The 14,323-nt window shown below is 31.9% G+C and overlaps 7 protein-coding genes across 7 annotated transcripts, besides 1 other annotated feature; 4 read left to right on the top strand and 3 right to left on the bottom strand.

The window, feature by feature from the left end:
- Positions 1 to 671: 671 nt before the first annotated feature.
- Positions 672 to 2,002, bottom strand: TVAGG3_0407720 (uncharacterized protein; the record flags this gene model as incomplete). The annotated part of the gene is made up of 1 exon (XM_001317935.1): positions 677 to 1,975. One exon carries the CDS (start codon positions 1,973 to 1,975, stop codon positions 677 to 679), a length of 1,299 nt encoding a protein of 432 aa, XP_001317970.1.
- A 749-nt stretch (positions 2,003 to 2,751) lies between these two features.
- TVAGG3_0407710 (RING finger protein 141-related family) lies at positions 2,752 to 4,671 on the top strand (the record flags this gene model as incomplete). The annotated part of the gene is made up of 1 exon (XM_001317936.2): positions 2,761 to 4,515. One exon carries the CDS (start codon positions 2,761 to 2,763, stop codon positions 4,513 to 4,515), a length of 1,755 nt encoding a protein of 584 aa, XP_001317971.1.
- A 117-nt stretch (positions 4,672 to 4,788) lies between these two features.
- On the top strand, positions 4,789 to 5,886 carry TVAGG3_0407700 (NTF2-like family; the record flags this gene model as incomplete). Its single annotated transcript, XM_001317937.2, has 1 exon — positions 5,097 to 5,648. The coding sequence occupies one exon, from the start codon at positions 5,097 to 5,099 to the stop codon at positions 5,646 to 5,648; it is 552 nt and encodes a 183-aa protein (XP_001317972.1).
- Positions 5,887 to 7,347: 1,461 nt separating this feature from the next.
- Positions 7,348 to 7,385: a mobile genetic element.
- Positions 7,386 to 7,591: 206 nt separating this feature from the next.
- TVAGG3_0407680 (protein kinase protein) lies at positions 7,592 to 8,976 on the top strand (the record flags this gene model as incomplete). Its single annotated transcript, XM_001317938.1, has 1 exon — positions 7,648 to 8,700. The coding sequence occupies one exon, from the start codon at positions 7,648 to 7,650 to the stop codon at positions 8,698 to 8,700; it is 1,053 nt and encodes a 350-aa protein (XP_001317973.1).
- A 196-nt stretch (positions 8,977 to 9,172) lies between these two features.
- TVAGG3_0407670 (uncharacterized protein) lies at positions 9,173 to 9,897 on the bottom strand (the record flags this gene model as incomplete). Its single annotated transcript, XM_001317939.1, has 1 exon — positions 9,231 to 9,878. One exon carries the CDS (start codon positions 9,876 to 9,878, stop codon positions 9,231 to 9,233), a length of 648 nt encoding a protein of 215 aa, XP_001317974.1.
- Positions 9,898 to 10,378: 481 nt separating this feature from the next.
- TVAGG3_0407660 (zinc finger, C2H2-type family protein) lies at positions 10,379 to 11,480 on the top strand (the record flags this gene model as incomplete). The annotated part of the gene is made up of 1 exon (XM_001317940.1): positions 10,379 to 11,416. One exon carries the CDS (start codon positions 10,379 to 10,381, stop codon positions 11,414 to 11,416), a length of 1,038 nt encoding a protein of 345 aa, XP_001317975.1.
- A 241-nt stretch (positions 11,481 to 11,721) lies between these two features.
- TVAGG3_0407650 (nucleotide-excision repair) lies at positions 11,722 to 14,215 on the bottom strand (the record flags this gene model as incomplete). The annotated part of the gene is made up of 1 exon (XM_001317941.2): positions 11,771 to 12,955. One exon carries the CDS (start codon positions 12,953 to 12,955, stop codon positions 11,771 to 11,773), a length of 1,185 nt encoding a protein of 394 aa, XP_001317976.1.
- Between the last annotated feature and the right edge of the window lie 108 nt (positions 14,216 to 14,323).

Raw genomic sequence — 14,323 nt, 5'->3', positions numbered from 1 at the left:
AGATTGCTAGTGAATATGAGATCATTACTTCTTATTAAATCTTACTTCTTAACGAAAACCTTATATTTTTTGGTATTTTTTACTTGATGATCAAATGGATTTAAATGTGCTACATTTCTATCTTACATTGAAACACCATGCATAGTGAGTTTTATCTTTTCGTACATGGTCTTTTATTTTTAACTTTTGATATGAATTTTCTCAATCATTTCATTATTAATGAATTTCTGTGAAAAAATTTACAGATTCTACATTGTATTCTTGCTGTGAATGTGTTTGATCATAATATCTATAATGAAGTAGATTTTTTTGAAGAAATTTCAAATTCTTGCAATGTAAACTGCATTAAGCGTGAAAGATAACAAAACAGGATATGTAGATCTTTATCAGAGTTATTCTTCTTAGAATCAAGTGATTGAGAGTGATTTGCGAAAAGAAATTTTGTTGTATTCGAATTTTTAATGAAAGTATCACAGATTTATCGAATGGAGAAATTTGGTGCAATAAAGAAACTAAGAATCAATATGGATATATCCATATTCATCAAGCAAAGGTCATCTTGAAGTTGTTTAACATCTTATATATAAATTAGATGTTTGTTAGTTTGATTTGCTATCAAAAACTTCTATAAAAAAACATGATTTAAAATTTTTATACAAAATCAAATAAAATCCATTTATAACTTTACAATATTCTTTGCGTCCATTGAAAGTAGCATAGCGTCGTTCTCATTAGAGTTGTCTTTCTGCTCAGTAACTTTCAATACGACCAACAAAGTGGCGTAAAAGGCGACAAGACCAATTGCCACAATAACAAATAGAACCCAGACTCCTAAGACGGCCTCTTCAAGGGCGTGGTCGACAGGAACAAGAGATTGGGATGGAGAAGGAGATGGAGCGCCCAAAGCCCAGCATTCCCAAGTAATATATGATGAAAGAGGTAGCTGCTTAAGACTCTTGATTCCCCAGACCGTTTCTACGATCTGAAGCTGACATCCTTTTAATAATTTGGCAGATTTCTTTACATCGAGGGCGCATTTGGACAGTGTTGCAAAGCCAGACACAAAATAGGTCGGCGCAACGTTTTCTATGAAATAAAAAGCTGAGAAAATGGCCGATGAATTTTCTAGCGTAAAAATGCCAAGATTAGCACCTGCTGTATTCTTTACGATATTACATGTATAAAGCTCATCACTATCTCGCAAATGGTGAAGCCAAAAACAATTTGCGCCTTGATTTCCGATAAAAGATGAGAAATGAAGCTTTAAACCGTTCGTATATGCTATACAAAGTGATGCACCTGTATCTTTGATGAAATTTGATGATGAATTCATTCCGATAATTACATGAGTTCCATGTCTCAGAAAAAACGACTGAGAAAGGCCAGGAGACCTAGCAGGTGCACATTGCTGTACGGAAATATATGAAATTTGGCCTTTGAAATCATCAAAACCTTGTAAATCTACTGCTTGGCCCATTTGTGCAGCCAAACAACCGAGATAGCATGATTTTTCAATTGAAAACTCACTGCCTTGGAACTCTACAGCACCACCATTCATAGTGGCTCCGCAAATTGTAAAACCACAGTAGATAATATTTAATTTAGCGGTTTGTGAGAAGATAGATATGGCTCCTCCACTCGTATTCGTTCTAGTTCTTTCGAAAACACACTGACTAAAGTAAAACTCTTCATTTTTATCTGAAACTTCGAAATTTGAACGATAATGTTTTCGATTTATGTTTTGGCTTTGAACTTTGATGACAGAATCTGTAAATTTACGGAATGTTGATTTCGAAATCGAAGTTAGAATTTTACTGTTCGTTGAATAAAAGAAATTTGAAAAAATATTCTGGAAATTTAAGTGTGTTCCGGTCAAGTGTATTTGATTTGACTGTGGCGCTACTGAAAGTACCGGGCTATTATATATATGAGATAAAGCTAGATACTTAAACGTTAAATTTCCTTTAATCAACATTTTTGAAGACCGAAACCTGACACTTTTTTTGAAATCGCATTTCTGATGCGACGGATAAAAAGTTATAAATTTAGCATATTTTTAATTATCTCTTACTAAAACAGTCATTAACATCAAAAACATGAAAAATGACGAGTAAATGGCAAATTGTCAAAATTGCCGAGAAAAAAAAATCAAGGATTTTGAAAAGCAACATACCTTGAGAGGATTAGAGCAAATAATATAGTTATCCTAGTCTTGTACAGTATACCTAATTGCCCATTCGGCTTGCTAGTTGTTGTTATTAGTTCAATGATTTTACAACATGTTTTTTTGACAAAAATATGAAGAAGATTGCTTGATTCATGAAAACACTCTACAATATCATTAATAAAGCCCATACTTATACACTAGACTACATTACAATTACTCTACCATATGGTTATACTCAAATGAGTTGCGGTTAAAGAACGAGTATTTTTTGTACTGAAATTTTCAATCAAGAAAAAATTATCTCACAAAAATTTTGATGGCAATTTTTCACTTTCGAATCTTTCTTTTCCTATTGCTACATCATCTTGGGATATTGCACAGCAAATTTTAGTAATTGTTTTCTGAAGGAATTTGAGATTTGAAAATTTTGACGAAAAAAAAATGATCAAAACGTCAATAAGATCATTAATAAATCATCAGTCATATATACATATTTTTTATGACAAAGACAGAATTATAATTTTTTTTTCTCCGTCAAGTGAGTTAAAAATTTGACATTACGACGATAAAAAAAATATTTTTCTTTTTCGAGGATGGAAATCAAAATTCCTCCAGGAATTCCAAGTCTCCTCCTGAACTTTACCGAGACTGTAGGTGCTGATGAACAACGTCGACTTGTTATGAAAGTTGTAAAGCCCGCAGTTATTGAGGAACCAATTTATATCCGTCAACGCCTCAAATTGACATGTGATAACAAAAAAGACAATCATTTAGAGATAAAATGGGTAACAATAAGCCAAGCGGAAGCCGAATTCGAAAATCTTGAAATTCAAGGATTAGTTCATTGTACAGGAGAAGGAACACTGATAGCAAGAAATTGCACGTTCACTCCTTCCGATCAGCAGCCAAATACTGCCGTTGAAGTTTTCGCTCAATCCAAATGTATATTCGAGAATTGCGTTTTTTCAAATGCAATTGTTTGCCCATTAACTATTCGAGATCGAGCCAGTTTTGAAATCATCAATTGCACATTCCATTTAAATACACAAACATCGCTCTTAATATTAGAATCGGCCAAAGGATTTGTTAATAAATCAACTTTCCTCGGTACAGACAAATTTTCAGTATACGTATTCAGTAATTCGCAGTGCGAATTTAATGAATGCAAATTCTCCGAAATTGCAGGTAAAGGAGCTTACGTTTTTAAGAATTCTGAAGCAACATTTAACAAATGTAGGTTTGAAAAGATCAAAGGAGGCGCAATCAACTGCTCAACGGATGGAACAACAATAGTAGATAATTGTACATTCAGCGGTAACGGACATAGCGGTGTTCATGCGCAATTTAACTGTAAAACTCAAATTAAGAATTCAACTTTCACTTCTTCTGGAATTATTTACGAGTATTGCGGTGGATTAATTGATTCCTGCACATTTACCAATATGAATTCCCCTGGAGTTTGTTGTTTAGGATATAAATCGAATCCAGCGGTAAAGAATTGCAAAATCAAGACATACAATAACTTCGGAATCGTAATAAGAGATGCTGCAAACCCTTCGCTATACAATATCTCTCTAGAATCAGGAAAAACTCACGCAATCATGATTTCCGACTTTTCAAGCCCAAGAATCGCTAAAACTACAATAAACAATTGCTTAAATACGGGAATTTGCATAGTAAACGGTGCAAATCCTGAAATTAATAACTGTATTATTAATTCTTGTAAAAAAGCCATCGAAATCATGACTACATCGAGCCCATTGATACAGAATTGCATAATAAATGGAGATATACTTATCCACCATCGCGGAGAGCTTTTGCCAACCAAATTTATAGGAAATGTCAAAAATTCAGAAAATTCCAGCTTCAAATCGCTTATTTATCAAGATGGAATGTTTTCCATTGGCGAAGAAGCGAAGATGCCGCAAGAAGAACCCGATTTTGTTGAAATTCCTGAGATGGATATTGGAAATCTCGATTTATCATGCGAATCAAAGAGCGAGCACAAGCAGATGTGCATGATATGCCACAAGGAAGAGGCAGAACTTGCTTGTGTCCCTTGCGGACATATATTAATTTGTCATAATTGCAAAGATTCGTTTGAGAAGTCCGAACGCGAGAAGAAAGTCTGTCCGATATGTTCTACACCTGTTCTGAAGCTCGTCAACGTATTCCAAGAGCAAGAATGCCAAATTTGCTGCGATTCTAAAGCAGATACGATGATTTTGCCATGCGGACACTTCGAATACTGCTACAAATGTGCTGTAAGGGCTTGCGAAGTGTCTAAAATATGTCCTACATGCCGCGGAAGGGTAATTTCTATCAGACATATGTTCCCGACCGTCTGACGTTTGTTTATAATATTAGATTATGTATTCTACAAAATTTGCTGTTTTGTTAATCCTAAAAAAGTTTTGTTTCATTTTATAATTTTTTTATCTAAAATATTTCAACAAAATTCCTTTAAAACTCATAATAAATTATATTTTCATTGACAGACAATTCATACATTTATGGGAATGCTTAGTTTTTCATTAATTTTAAATTTTATATTTCTCATTTTTCTTGATTTTCATATGATATTATCAGCAAATTTATTCTATTTCATAGATTTAATGATGGTTATCTCCTACTGTTGAATGAATTCCTAATAACAGATGGTCTTCCATTATGAGGAATATCCCAAATGGCTATTTCAATCGGGTTAAAGCTTGTTATGACCAGTATAATTATTTGGTATTACTAACATGCCAGAATAAAATAGTCTGTCGTTTTATAATTCTGACAAATCAAGAATAAAACTTACATTCATTGCTGACATATCAATATTTTTCGATTTATTATTCATTTCTGCATCACTTGCACTATGCGGCCAAGTGAAGTGTTGCCGAACGATAAAAAAGTGCGGTCGGCCAATATAAACTTTGCGATGTCTTCCTTTGAACAAATTGCAAACGACTTCGTATACCTTTACTACCGTAAGTTTGTTTACGGTGACGAGGATATTGTTAAATTCTATGTCCAGAACGCTTTAATGACACGCCCAGAATACGATGTTAATGAGCCAAAGACCCTTACTGATCTCCGCCCAGATATGATCAGAACAGACATCCCAACAGGCACACAGTTCGTTGTTACAGATTATAAGACCAAAGAAATCGAAAATGGCTTCGAATTAGTTGTTAATGCTGTCATTGACAATGGCTCACCAAAGTCATTCACACAGACATTCACAATACAGAAGATCAACGAAAACTACTTTATTACAAAGGATATTTATGAAATTAAAGAAACTAAGACATTCCCCGATGTTAAGACTGGTTACATAGAAGTTCACCAGCGTAGTGAGTCAAGAAGAAGCCAGAGCCCACGCAACAATAGAGGAAAGGTTAACGAACAAAGAATTAAGAAGAACGATAAGGCAATGAACGAAATCAAGCAGAAGAATAAATTCAGCGATTGGACACCAAATAGCAAGTAAAGATAAATGTCCCTTGAATTTTAAATCTTACCAAATAAGTTTTTTAAAACGAATATATTATTTTTTTTAATTTTATCTAAGTTTTTTTGTTCTCCAATATCTTATAATCAATTTTGCTTTATTTTTATTATAATAATGTTTCTAAGAGGTGCAATTTAATTACGATTGTATAAGACGAGACTTTTCTTTAATTTTGAATTAAATTCAGATGAGCACAAGTGCACCTTTAAGATTTTCGAATTATTATTCATAACAAACTCAAAAATTTGAACATTGACAATTTGTAAACTATTGAAAATTATATTTGTATGAAGAAGAAAAAGAAGAAAATCTCGGGAAAAGAAGAAGAGATGCTTGTTTTCATTTCTCAGGACCTTCAATCGATACATGGAATAGATTCTATGGTCCTGCAACTTATGCTAAATTTGTTAGTACAAGTCAAACAGTCACAGAAAGCAGCAGTGTCTTTGTTGATTACGTTCTTTTCGAAAATTTTAGTCCAGATGGTGTTATTCGAATCACTACTACAGCTGAAGATACAAAAGTTCTTGTTTCAACTTCTTCTTTTTTAACTGTTCCTCTACAGAACAAGGAGGATCCATATATCTTTCATCATCAGGATCATTTGTTCAATACAAAATCTGTAATTATGAATCTAAATCAGATGTACAAGGATCTCATTCATGTATTCAAGTGACAAATAATGATAACCACAAGAATTTTGTTATTCAATCATCATTTACTCAAAGTACAGGAAATTATTCTGTTTTAGATCATTTTTATGGATCTATTCTATTTTCATCATTAAATATCTCTGATTCAAAACTAGATGCAAATGCAGCATTTACTAGTTTGCAACCATTTAATCTTTCAACAACAAATTATAGTCATTTCTATAATATTTCAACAAATACACAATGTTGTTTTTATCATTTTTCTAATTATCAAAATATCTTTTCTTGTAATTTTATTAATAACAATGTTTTACGCCTAATTTTTGACGACAATTAGCAAAAAATGTTTACTAATAGATGAATAGTATATAAATTCTATTAAAATGGATTTGATCCAAAAAAATATATAAAATTTGATCATAAATAAAATCGTTTTAAATTACTTCTTCATTTAAATATAACAATTATTTTTGGTTTTATATTTTTTTGGATCAAATCCATTTTAATAGAATTTATATACTATTCATCTATTAGTAAACACTACCGTATATTATTTTTAAGCTATCTTATTTTTTGAACTTTTATTCAAATCTTTGGTCACAAGAAGAATTGCATGATAAATAAAAACATTTAATCAAAATCAATTTTATTTTTCATATTCAAATGGACTGAGTGTTAACATTTAACATTTTTTGCTAATTGTCGTCAAAAATTAGGCGTAAAGCAAAAATTGATATTTCATATGGTTTTATGATAGATAAGCATTATATTCCCACTCATTATATTCGTAAATTTTGAGGTTTATCCTTCGCTTTTAAGATCATTGAATTTGATTTTTATATAAAATAGTTATATATTAGAAAATAATATGAGTTTATGTGATATTATTTTTCAGAAGATTTTGTGTTCTTCTTCAAAATTTTATTTTTTTATTAAAAAGAATCTTTACAAAATATACATTTACTTTAATTAATATTTAAAAACGTGCTCTATCAAAAGTTCCAAAAATTCAATATTTTAGCTTTTCTGAGGTGTCACTTTTGATGAATTTCTGTTTACAACAGGATCGAGAATTAGACTCACAAGAGATTATCCTCATGAATTTTAGGAGCTTATAATTCCCGACAAACATTTTCTGAGAAACGTTAGACGTAAAAATAAAAAAAGTGAATTTCTGATTTCCTAATGTTGTGTAGAATATTTCATTCCGAACATGATTTTGACGATTACTTTTGACATTTTACAAAAATTTTAATTACCGATTGAGTTTTTGATTACGTGTCAGAAATCGACAATTTTCTTTTGAAAAACAAAAAAACAAAAAAATGTCTGAAGATAGCGAGAAAGAAGGGCAACCAGAAATATTTGCCAACGGACTCGTCATCAATAACTACAGAATAGATAAACACATCGGACATGGCGGATATGGCGAAATTTACGCCGTAACCGATATTTCAACAAATAAACATTACGCAATGAAGTATGAAACGAAATCTGGAGAAAACAAAGGACTTGTCATGGAAAAGGAGATCTCAAAACAGCTTTCTGGATCAAAAAACTTTGCGATTCAGTACGGTGAAGGAACTTATAAAGGAAATAAATATATGGTTATGGAACTTTTAGGAACCTCTCTGTCAAACACTCGAAGACAATTAGAAGGTAGACACTATTCTCCATATTCTGCTTTGTATTTGTCTTATTATACAATTTGTTGTATCGAAGACTTTCACAGTAGAGGTTATATTCATCGAGACATCAAGCCTGGCAACTTCTTGTTAAGGCCTGATTGGGATTTTCCTGTTTGCTTGGTTGATTTTGGACTTGCAATATCTTACATTGACAGGCAAACAAAGGAGCATATCCCAAACAGAAACTCAGTAGGCTTTACAGGCACTTGCAAATACGCATCGATGAACGCTCATGAAGGTCATGAACTTTCTCGACGAGATGACTTAATTTCATGGTTTTATTCAGTTGTTGAGTTTTATGCTGGCCGTCTCCCATGGCCGGCGTCAAGAGATAAAGACGCTACATACGATAAAAAGCAAAGAACTCCACCAGAAACTTTACTCAGAAAATTACCTTCGTTTTTCGGCGAAATATACCAACATATATTTAGCTTAGACTTCTTTGCTAAACCGGATTACCAAAGAATCAAAGAATTGATGCTTTCCGAACTTAATTCTCAAAAAGGAACTCTCGACTGGGAATTGATAGATCCCGAAATACAAGTCAAGATTTCAGAGGTGCCTCTCGTATCGAGAGCACCAAGACCTTACAAAATTCAAATGTTTTGTAATTCCCCCATGCCAGACGCAGATAATGAAGACCCAATGTACTCGCCGCCCGGTGAGCCGACCTGTTGTGTTATTGCTTAGCTTATTTTTATTGTTTTTGTTATCTCAATTTTTTATTGAATAAATGTTTATATCATGTTTGAATAATTAGTAAATACACGTTGCTATATCGATAATTTACTTTGTTTATACTAAAAAAAGAATAAATTTGAATTTTGAATTTTTACATAAAGGAAGGACTCTGAATCTATGCACTCTCAGTTTAACTAAGGATAGTATAGTATATTTGTAAGTGTATAACTCGAAAAATTCATTATTTTTTGAATTTTCAAATTGCAATTGATTGATAGTGTCTCAAATATCATCGGCAATTTGGATAACGCAACAATGCAAGCAAACTGAAACAATAATCTAGTTTCAACTTTGAATATTGCAGTATTTTATTTTTTAATTTCAGTCTTTTCCATAGTAAATGAAAAGAGAAATTTAATAAATTATGCACATTCAATATGTCTTTCAACAAAACAATGCTGAAATAAAAAAATAAAGATAAATTATTGGATTAAAATGTATTTTTAATAATACAGGAGTGTGTAAACAATATAAGGTGATTATGAGCATGCAGAAATCTCTGGGAAGCAAAGATCTGTTGAATTTCCAATAGTTGATAAAACATTAACGACTAAGCGATCAAAATTAATTGGCTTCCCAATAGAATACGAATAGATGTGATTTGGACGATCATTCTTGAGTTGATTCTCATGAACTTGCTTATTTCCTTCATAAAAAGTTAATTTATATGAGTTTGCCGTACAATTTGAGTAAGGTATTGAATTGAATGAAATTTGCTTAGCATTGGCTTTTTTAGGTGGAGCAAATGTTAATGTAGCAGTTGAATCGGGAATGTATATACCATTATAAGCAGGAACGTTTGGCATATCAGTAATATTAATTCTTCCGAAAATAACTTTGATTTTGTCAGAGGTAGAAATGGAATTTCGCTTATAATCAGCATTTTCGAGTTTTAATCTGATTATCGATGATTTACCACACAAGCTTCTAGTTTGTTCATTGCTATTAATAGAGTTATTGCGTTTTATCATTTCTGATTTTTTAGTATTTAATTCTTCGACTTTTTTCGCTAAATCTGTGATATTTTTGGGCAAATTCTTTATGTCCTTAGTGAACTTTGTTATTAAGGCCTCTCTTTTATCGTTATTATACGTATCTATAGCAAGAAAGAGAGTAAATAAAATCATTCTTTTTGACACTTTTCGCCGCCATTTTTTAATGAATTGTAAACACTATGGGGATTTTATTTTGGATTCGAATTTGTTAAATAACATTAAATGTCTTAGGAGTTGATAGTTATCGATGTTTTGGAGCACATTTATGAATTATTTTCCTGATTTTTCAATTTCAATTTCTATTTTTTGATTTCATTAATCGTACATAAGTCCATTGATACATAAAATGTATTGTTATAACATTTATACCTAAATATTGCAATTATATGAAGATATGCTGAATATCATATATCTGTTAAGTTTCTATCAGCCAAATACCACTTTCATGAGTCATAAAACAGAAGTCAAGACACCGTGAACAAGTCTCATTAGATAATATGCATTTTCTCATAATTCCTAGAATTTTTGTTGCCATAATGCTAGCGTTTTAAATAAATTTTTTAAATGATGGATTGGAAGAAACCTAGATTAGAGGAAATGGAGAAAACACTGTACGTTAATTTTTTTAATTGATGTCTGAATTCACAAACTATGATCCTATGCAAGGAATCAACCAGTTTCAGAAGGAAAATCCGATGAATGCTGGTTCTCCATATCCTGGTAATTATCAAAATCAAAGCTTTCAGCAATATCCAGGTTATCCTCAACAGCCAAATCAACAATATCCTCAACAAAGGGGTGATCCCATGATGGGAATGAATCCCCAAGGTAATTATGGTATGCCATTCGAATTTACTCGAAGAATAAATAAAATGAATTGGGAGATGATCGGAAATGTTGACGTTTTAACAATTGCTCGTACAAATGACATTCAGTCGATTGAATTTCTAATGGGTCCAGTAGCTTTTGCCAACATCGGTCAAGATGATGGTGAAAATTTTGGAAGTCGAGCAGGATTACATGCATTTTTAATACTTCAACTGGCAGTTGAATACTTACTCTTCAAAATTAGAACAATGCCGCCACCACAACCAATGATGCCACCTCCTCAACAACAGCCTCAAATTTCTCCTCAATCACAAGTTACATATGAAGCACGAATTGATATTTTGACGAAAGATATAAAATCGAGAGATTTAATTATTAATTCACTATCAGATAAATTACGAGAAGCAGAAAAAACAATAAATTCTCTTAAAGCAAAACTATCATCTGCTAAAGAGTCACAAAAATCGCAAAAAAAGCAAGATCCATCATTATCTCAAATATCTATCAAATCAATTGACTTCCCAGAGGCATCATCCGTTAGCAATAAAAAATCTAAGCGAAATCTTACTAAAGAAATATCTGCAATAGATCCAGACGAGTCAGGTTTGGTTCATCCTGATACTGAATATGTAGATTATAATCAGAATAAGATGAAAATCAAATCAAAACCAGAATCTAAAAGGAAAGGATCAAGTAAATCTAGAAAGAAGCATGATATTGATTATGATTATTCAGAATCAGAAATTATCGCTCCTACCAAACCTAAAAAGAAGAAAGAGAAGAAACCTGCTAAAAATGGAATGTTTGATGCTGAGTGGGGTGACTCTTCAGGCTGGAATTAAATTTTATATTATTATTTTGTTTGTTTTAGTTATTATAAACAATAATGTCTATGTTACTTTCTCTATACAAATATAGACCAAACATATTGCAAAAAGAAAAACGATAAAAAATGAAATGAACTTTCTATATGATGAAGATATATATGATAAGAGATCATGACATATGTAAAAATGATTTAAAAATGGAAAAGCTTCTAATGATTAGTTAAATATAGCTTGCAATCAAAAAATTTTATCAATTATTTCTAAATTTAATGATTTTAAAGATGGTGTTGTAAGGAGATAGATGGCAAAAAGAGAGAATTACGAGATATCTATATATTTTTTTATAAATTATTTGAAAACAAATTAAAATTAATTAATATCATAGCATCCAGGACAGCTCTGAAGCACTTCATGGATAAATGGATCGCATTTCTTGCAAAAACACTTATTACATTTCGGACATCTGCATGGAATTTCTTCGAAAGGCATATTACAGCCAAAACAATGGTCAGTGTCAGGACTTTCCTCGGACACAAAAAGAGGAACAGGTGTAAGGTGGCAAACAGTGCGTTTAAGGTATGCAGGTGAAATTAAGAAGTCTCTGCAAACAGGACAGAAGCAAGGGATACTGAAAACACGTGTTCCGCATCGAGGACATTGGTATCCACCGTACTGCGGAGTCTCTGGTTTATTTGTTTTTGATGGAGGATTTGACATCAGCTTGAAAACGTCGAAAGAAGGAACTGTTGGACTTGCAAGAGATGCAAAGCCAAATGGTATGAAGTAACGACGCTGGTTTAACATAAATTCGGGTGGAATAACAAATGAATGGAAAATATCATGTAAATGCTCAATAGATACTGGAACAAAGTATTCACCTTTGGTTTCTGCTGCAATCTTTTCAAGAACAAAGACTTTTGCGCCAAGACCGATGATTGAAACTTTAATTTTAGAATCTCTGACTAAATTGAGAGTTTTGTAGATCGGAGAGTTATCACATGTAGTTAGTGAGCCGTAAACAATTAGAACTTCTTTGGTTGTTGAGATTTGCGCAAGACCAGGGTTCTTTTCGCCATTTCCGAGAATTGCTGTAGCAATAGAGAGTGAGCTTTCAAGAGATGGTTCACCGCCATGGTCTTCTAATGATAAACTTTTGATTTTTTTGACATGATCTTGAACATTGCAGGAAAGAGGTGTTAAAATGCGGCATGTAGATTCGTATGTTGCTAGAATGGAAAGTTGTGATAATGGATTTTGCACAAAAAAGTCATTAATGAAGTCAATTGTTTGATCTTGAATTAACTTCATTCGGTTTTGATTAAATAGACGCATTTCTAATCCATTTGTTGATAAATCTAAAATTAAAACTAATGATCGAATTAAACCTCGTGATGCGTTTAATAATGCTTTCTTCTTTTTTTCAACTTCACTATCCCACTGTTCTGTCTCTTGAACAAGGCGTAAATCGTTGTTTTCACCAACACCAAGATTGTCCCAAATATTGTCGCGTCGCCCCCACCGCTTAACAAGGTTTGATTTTCCTTCTTCAAGCATTTCTAAAAAAGTGACTTATTTTTGAGAACGAATTTCTAATATATGATATTAACTTGTGTAAACATATATATTCGATAACGAAATATTTTTGTAAACTATTTATATTTGCTTGAAGAAGAAAAAGAAGAAAATCTCGGGAAAAGAAGGAGAAGAGATGTATGCTTTCATTTCTCAGGACCTTCAAATGATATCTGGGAAAGATTCTATGATAATGCAGTTATTCACACATTTGTTAATACAAGTCGAACAGTCGCTGAATACAACAACGTCCTTGTTGATTTTGTTATTTTCAAAGATTTTACTGAAGAAGGTGTTATTCAAATCACTAATGCAACTGCAGATACAAAAGTTCTTTGCTCCACTTCTTCTTTTTTTAATTGTTCCTCTGCAAGTTATGGGGGATCCATATATATGGCAACAAATGGATCATTTATTCAATACAAAGTCTGTAGTTATAAGTCTAAATCAGATGATTCAGGATCTCATTCATATATTAAAGTGACAAATGATGATAACTACAAGAATTTTGTTATTGAATCATCATTCACTCAAAATACAGGATATGAATCAGTTTTGTATCATTCTTATGGATCTCTTCTATTTTCATCAATAAATATCTCTGATTCAAAACTAGAATGGAATGCAGCATTTGCTAGTTCTGAACCATTTTCTCTTTCAACAACAAATTTTAGTAATTTCGATAATATTTCATCAGATTATCAAAGTTGTTTTTATCATAGTTCTAAAAAACAAAATTTCTATTTTTGTAATTTCATTGATAACATTGTTTCACAAAATAGATATGGAATTTTCTATGTATTCTTAGCAAAACTTTCAATAAATCGATGTTTCTTCAAAGGAAATAAAGCTTCTAAATTATTTTTTATTAATTTAGGATCAGCTACTGCAAATGAATGCCATTTTGAATCAGATAATACATTCAAAAAAAAAAAAAAAAAAAAAGGTAGTGGGGCTTCCAGGCACTTCGTGCCTTCTAGCCCTGAAGAAATTTTACCCAAGAGGAGGACCGAACCCCAGCCGACCAGCCGTTGACTTTTTTGTCATGATTTCATCGTAAATGTTTTGTCAAGACTTCTTCGTAATGAGCGTAAATGACCCAAAAATAATGTTTATGTTAGAATGTTAGATCTAACACCTTTTCTAACATGTTTTCTAACATCGTAGAAAACTCATGATTTCTTCGTAAATGTTTTGTCGAAACTTCTTCTTCGTAAATGTTTTGTCGAAACTTCTTCGTAAATGTTTTGTCATGATTTCATCGTAAATGTTTTGTCATGATTTCATCGTAAATGTTTTGTCAAACTTCTTCGTAATGAGCGTAAATGACCAAAAATAATGTTTATGTTA

Source organism: Trichomonas vaginalis, chromosome V (assembly GCF_026262505.1).
Source record: "Trichomonas vaginalis G3 chromosome V, whole genome shotgun sequence".
Lineage (NCBI taxonomy): Eukaryota > Parabasalia > Trichomonadida > Trichomonadidae > Trichomonas > Trichomonas vaginalis.
Note: the sequence above shows the minus strand (reverse complement) of the source record. Positions and strands in the feature narration are given on the sequence as shown.